The sequence below is a fragment of the Acyrthosiphon pisum genome, chromosome A1 (assembly GCF_005508785.2).
Source record: "Acyrthosiphon pisum isolate AL4f chromosome A1, pea_aphid_22Mar2018_4r6ur, whole genome shotgun sequence".
In the NCBI taxonomy this organism is placed as follows: domain Eukaryota; kingdom Metazoa; phylum Arthropoda; class Insecta; order Hemiptera; family Aphididae; genus Acyrthosiphon; species Acyrthosiphon pisum.
The window spans coordinates 100974582-100981802 of NC_042494.1; the positions used below are offsets into that span (position 1 = coordinate 100974582).

At 31.7% G+C, this 7221-nt stretch overlaps 1 protein-coding gene across 1 annotated transcript; it reads right to left on the bottom strand.

The window, feature by feature from the left end:
- Positions 1-1024: 1024 nt before the first annotated feature.
- LOC100161748 (protein yellow-like) lies at positions 1025-5084 on the bottom strand. The gene is made up of 5 exons (XM_016801439.2): positions 4817-5084; positions 3528-3645; positions 2624-2990; positions 2181-2505; positions 1025-1784 (listed from the first exon to the last, which is right to left on the bottom strand). Exons 2-5 carry the CDS (start codon positions 3643-3645, stop codon positions 1185-1187), a joined length of 1410 nt encoding a protein of 469 aa, XP_016656928.1. The 5' UTR covers positions 4817-5084; the 3' UTR covers positions 1025-1184.
- Between the last annotated feature and the right edge of the window lie 2137 nt (positions 5085-7221).

Genomic DNA, 7221 nt, shown 5'->3' on the forward strand with positions numbered 1-7221 from the left:
TCAGTAAACTTTCTTTAAATTTTATAAACATAAAAATTAAAACACATAGGTACAACAAGAAGTGCTTTGAAGTAGGGTCATTGGACCCCCCCTTCTTTCATGTCGTACCATCCTGTAAACTGACCCCCCTATTACTTATTGTATTGTATATTACAGATTGTGCACATTATTGTTTTCTAATAATAAAAAAAAAAAAAAAACAAGAAGTTTAAAATAATTGTGGTATCTATTTTATATTTATGTATGTTTTATATAGGTACATATTTTACACAATGTGCAGATTGTTATTCAATAATAACAATCTGCACAATACTCCTTATAGCCACAATTAGATTACTGATTAGCATAAAAAGCTATATTTTTAACAAAATTAAGACAATTATTAGTTGTCACAAATAAAATTTAACAAGTTTTAATGTTGACTAGGTATCTTCTATTGGCTACTACACGTAACCCATTTGATCGCTTACCGGGTGAATTTGATTGTTGCATATCAAACCCGTACAATTATAAATAATACCAGAAAAACTATATTTTGGCACTCGCATAAAGTTGTAAGTTATTAAGATATACTGTCGATACTTATAAAATTAATAGTATATAATATAGACATATAGTAATATATATATATTAATATTATATATATATAGCAATATACATATATAATATAATATGTTATATGCATATTTATACGTAAGTATCACATAGGTATATATAATAATATTGAGCAATTATAATAGGTATATTATGTCTTGTCGTCTTAAATTTGGCAACAACTGAATTTAATTTGTGGTTTTAAACTTTTATTACGATTTTCATTTTTTGTCTTTTAAAACGGTTTTGATTGGCGGTTTTTATTTATTTCAGTAGTGGTGTAAAACAATATTTTATTATCGGTATAAATAAATTTAGATGCTTATAAATACTAAATAGCATTAATAGGTTATATGTTATATTTGACTATTTGATAATATATTTCCAAATATATATCTGTAGAGATTTTATTTTATTTTTTCCTATTTTTATTTTTAACATCGTTTCAGTTTTTCAGGTTTGAATACCAATATTTTTTTTCAATTTAAATTTCAGTTTTAAATATTATATAGTATAAAGTATGTAGCTTTTTTTCTGTTTTGGTTTAACCGTTTTTCAAGTCCTGAATTATATAAATTATTATAGGGCAGTCAGTTGGATTCACAGACCGTACCTTTGACGACATCGTCCGTGTACGCAACCATTATTCGGTAGTTGATCTGGTTTGGGTCGGTTTTGCCGTACAGATACTTATGTAGCCCGTTGCTGAGCATCCACACCCTTTGCGCGGACTCCTTGTCTACCTTAAGATCGTTGGGGAAGCTGAGCGGTGTCGGGCCGCTGGACAACAGCCCCTGTGTGACCGACTCGAACGGGCGGCCGGTGTCCCAGCATCCCACTTTGCCCGCTGTCACTAAGTTGTAGTACATGACGCCCTTCGCGTCCACGGCCATGCCAGACGACTGACACGATTGGTGGCGTGCGCACCGGGAATCGTTGAGCGCAAAGAAATGCTCGATGATGTCACCCTCGCGGAGCGTACCGTTGCGCAGCGATGCGGTGGGCACGTAGAACTCGTTGTTGCTGGACAGCGAATGGAAGTAGAGCACCCGCTGCCCGGCACCGCCGTCCGGTGACAGGCACATGCCGAAAATACCGTCCATCCAGTTGAACGTTATGCCGTCCATACTGTAATGGCAGTACAGCGGATCTGGGTAGAAATATGGATGGTTGATCCGGCGAGAGACGTCCTGCATAGTAGTAATAATAGTATTATTTTAACGATTTTAACGGTTTTTTTTTAAATTTTATATTTGTAATATTTACAATCTATATACCTAACGTTAAGTACAATAAGAAAATTTGATAATTTAATGGTAGTGACAATAGAATTTAACATAAGATGGCAAGCACTCGGCAGCGCCCCCCGGCCAGGTACCTACATATTAAGTATCAAGGTTTTTTTTTTTTAGTAGGTCTCTAGGCCACTGTCTTTTGAGTCTTCTACATATTTTAACGGTTATATTATTTTTTTTGAAGTGTAGGTACACGACCGATATGGTATTTTGTGCAAGCTATATAATATGATAGGTACCTACATACGACTGTTTAAAAAATAATTAATTTTTAAATAAGCACAAATACACCTCTTTATAGCTGTAAACAACCAATCCGTATTGAAATACATCAGACATGTAAGCATACGCATCTTCACAATTATCGTTGAGAATCTCTACTACAATGTTTGTAAACAGCGAATCCTTTAACGTTTGATTTTTCGGGATAATAAAACGCTTGATATGTGTATCAGTTTTCAAATCAAACACATCTAGCTTGACTGGACATATTTGATCGACCTTATTTGCCAAGTTTATGGCGCCTGTATCCAACACCCACAATCGGTCACACTTGTCCACTTCCATCCGGAACACGGACACCAAACCATGACAGCGGTTCATATTATTAGCGTACCTAGAAATTTACGAGATACCATTACGGTTTTACGTTGTTCGTTATAATTTTGAACCACCCGACCGAATCGTGGTCATCAATTATAACCACCGTTAATAGAAGATAAAAAACAAATTACCAGTTCCACGAGGGATATGGCTTCAGGATTGGGGACTTGGCGTGACTGTTCAAATTCACGTACGCCAACGTTACTGGTATTCCCGGTCTCCACTGTGGCAGGCTTAAAAACATCTTGTTCTTCCACACTTCCAGCCCTAATAGTAGATTGTTAACCGGTATAAATGCACCGGTATTAATAGCCATCTGTTTGGAATCTTGATTGGGATATTCCAGATCAATTTGGCCCCATGTAAAACGATCTTTAAATCCCGTGTTTTCGTTCCGACCTTTTCTGTTTGGTTTTTTCACAACTTTACGTTTAGGATAGTCCGTAGGAGTTTTATTTCCCATCATCCACATAGATAATAGCCATGGCACCAGAACTTCTGAAATATTATAATTTTTTTTAAATTAAAATATAATAATAATTAATATATATATTTATATTAATAATATACATTCGTGGTTCACCGATTTGACGGAGAAAATAAAATATAAGTAACTAGTTAGCTAGATTCTATATTCTATGTTAGACGATTAAAATCAAAATCACAATATACGTTTAACTTTAGATAGTAAATATTATAACAAACATAAAAAAAAAATAAAAAATAATTGGCAATTTATTTCATGAAAATATTGACATGATTATGTTTTTTTAATATTTTCTTGAAGTTTATTGTTTAACCGAATCTATTGTATTTCCCATTAGCTCTGAGTGTTATAATATGGTAGTTAATAACTGTAAGAGTTATTTCACGGTAGATTTGTTAAAAATTACCAATAGTTGCTTATTATCTGACCGTTTTGGTATCAAGAGAAACACTTTTCCCTTTTACTTTATTTAAAACAAAATCAGTATTATCTACGTTCAGGGCCACAGCGCACGGAAGCGATTAATTTGATGGATTTTGAATCTTTACCTGTTGATGACACTGGGAAGTTTACTTGACTCACTGTTGAAACTTCAACATGATGCTGTGGTTTCATCCAGTTATAGTCTGCAGGCCAAACGTATGAGTGAGGTTGGTCGTGACCCATCTAAAAAAATACAGTAAACGATATATAATTTAATTGATTGCCTAATATTTGTGCTATTTTATTTATATTTGCTTAACAAAATAAACCATGTAAACAAAATACAATAAACATTTATATTTTACAAAATTATAGGTATCAAAGTCAATAATTACCACATATAGGTATAGAACAACAAACTCTACAAAATTTTAATAATATTTATTACATTTATATAATATTATTTAAAAATAAAAATGTTTTTTCTTTTTAATTACTAAAATAAATTAACTATGTTTGTAGGTTACGTTTATTGTATTTAGTAGTATAATATAGGTAGTCAAGTTACTGTCAATAATTATTGCCGTAATATCAAATTCTATTGCGGTAATACTTACTGGAGCGAATCGGTGTGTTATTTTAAACGTTGGTTAAATGTGTACAAATAGTACTTTACTGATCTACAGGTACACCGTACACGTATACATATTATATATTATACAAATTTTATCTTTGTAAGGAAAATTATTTCCCTGTAAATAAAAGTATAGTGGTTAAACAAATATTGGTACATGTTTTTATGGAAATAATGAAAACCCAAATAAAAACTAATTTGGTGTAACGTACCGAATAGATATTATACGTATCTTTTTATTTGGGTAAATATTCTAATTATTTTTATAATTACTATCTACTCGATGAAATTACAAGCTATAATAAATGCAAATAAACTAGCGTGATTTCGATGTTTTTAAAAATATATAAGTACATTATTTAAGATTAAGAAAAATATAATTTTTATCATACAATATTTTATATTGTCTTTAGCACGTAAGTAATTGAAACGAATTGTACATTTTCATTCTTCGACTGTTAAGATAAGTATTTGAGTTAATAAAAAATGTCTTCTGAATAATCATTATAAATTACAAGAAACAACTATGAACAAGTATAAAATGTATGTAATATGTATTATTATTTATGAAATTAAAAATTAAAAAGTTACATAAAATATAATCAATGTTTGAATTTTAAAAAAACAATAATTACTACATATTATAATGCATATCATGCTACATGATGTGCACAATTTGATATAATTTTTATTTAACCCTATTATTTAGATACCAAAATATCATAAAACGTTTTATACGATTTTATTTAATTATACATATGTATTGTGTAAGGGACTTACTGAAAGTTTGTGACAAATCCACAAAACGATAACCGTAATATATATGTTGTATCCGTGTAGGTAGGTAGGAACCTACATAATATGTGTGTGCTATATGACTCGCAGAGAACACGTCGGAGTGTCTAAGGTTTATCGGTTGATTCTGATTCGCATGAGAGACGTTAACGCGGCGTTGGAGTTAAATCAGCGACTGAAGTACTGAACAGTCCAAACAACGAACGTGCAGTAATAATAATAATAATAACAATAATGGTTTCACTCCATCGTGCACAACAATGGTCACCGGGTTGTGGCAGACGACGTTGTCGTCGTCGCCACCGCAGCGTTCCACGCAATCGTATTAAGTATTCTCCGAGTAGGATACACAATACGGCAGATATTTTTAAGTCACGACAGCTGAATAAAAATCTACGTGTTCAGTAGACTAAATTAATTTGTAAAAAAATTATGTGAATTAATTCCGAATAAATGATCGTTTTGCAATAGGTGCCCTGCAGCAAATGAATACATTTGGGTCAACGATAATTAATATACTAACGGTACGTAACAATCGTGGGTGGCTCCAGAGGGAGGAGCTAGGGCCCCTCAAGTTGTATTTCTAACGCAATTGTATAGAGTTAAAAACAAAATTACAAAAAAAATCATGTTATACATATATATAATATCGACATTTTCTGAAAATTATGGAGCCACTCCTGGTTACAATAATATTTATAATTTATTCTGTACGGCCTTGATTTACTTATAGTTCGTTATTGTTAATTATAATTTATAAGATGTCAACTTATGATCTGTTATGAAAATTATAGAGGTAGGTACCTAGCTATAGTTATATAATAGTTGTCGAGCATACGTAAAAAACAAAGTGTTGTGTTGAAGACTTTTAATTTTGTATATTGTATATTATATACTTTTCATTCATTGATTTAATATAATACTGCTACCTATAGGTATATAATAAGATATGTGATCATGTTCATAAGCATTCAAGATTCAAAGAATTGCCCAGTCCAGAAGCATGGGCCTCACGCCCTCACAAGTATACATAGGGATGTAATTTCGTTTGACTAAAATTGTGATGGTGGACATGGAAACTTCGGAAAATGTCTATAAAGATAGGAAGGATGAGGGGAAAGCATGTGACTGTTGTGGTGAACCATTATTGGACTACTCACACATCATGGATTGCAGTGCATAGGAGCGGAACGGTGGGTAATCGGTGACAGACGAAGTTGACGTAGAAAATATCGTAGAATGTCAATATTATCATAAAACTTAGTATTTGTAATATATAGGTAATCATTTAGTTATTTCTATTTTTAAATCAAAACCTTTATATTATGTTGTACAAATTATTATTTTTTTAAAATCCTATAATATGTTTTTTATTTATTTTATATTTCGCTAACAATTTATATTTTGTGAAACCTGAAAATTATTTATTTTATTTTCACATCGATCTTCTTGGTGGATAAACTTATATCAGACATTTGTTCAAAACTAAACTATAAAATGCTACTATACGTCTATACCTACTAACGATATTAGAACTACGTTATTCCATGAAGATTGTGATTAAATTGTAGACATAATATATACCCAATTAATAAATTAAAGTACCTACCTTTACGGCTTTACATTATTAGTATGTTCCGTGTACAGTAGTACTTTAAACCAATTATTACTGTTAATCGTCGGTTTGTTAAATACATTTAAACTAATATATAAGCGCAACGTTTAATCCTCGAACCTACGTTCAAATGTACAATATAACTATAAAATAACCATCACCGTGTCGAATATTTTTAAAACACTACAGCAGCTGCTTTATCGAGAAAAAAAAAAATAATTTATTTACAAATTTACAATGCGCAATAGTATGCCTACTTTAATATAAAATTAATATATAAAATGTAACGGACACTGGTGCTAACCTGTTACCTGACGGATATTTGACGGTAAAGTACAACTTACTATAGTATAATAGTCGACATTCAATTCATCATGTTAGTAGATAATGCTGTAATGAAGATCGGAAATAAAATACAGCTTATAAATACAAAAAGTGATCACTTTACAGATTGATGATAAAGGCAACCATATTATGATGTCCGAATACCAGAAACTATAAAAACTATTACAACTGCGGTGTCCAACGCTTTGAGGCACGATCGAGTCCTGCGCCGGCGCAACTGTTGTTTCAATCCGCGGCATATAGTGTTGAATCTGCAGGCGTTTCTCTAACTTCCAAAGACAACCGGAAAGTAGCAGCAACATTTATATATATATATCGATGGTAATCTGGACCAAAAACGAACAGTGTTGCGTTGGTCCTGTCTGTATTTGTTTATTATTTAATCATGGTTATGGTAGTTTTGTTGACATTTTTTTATTTCAATTTTGAT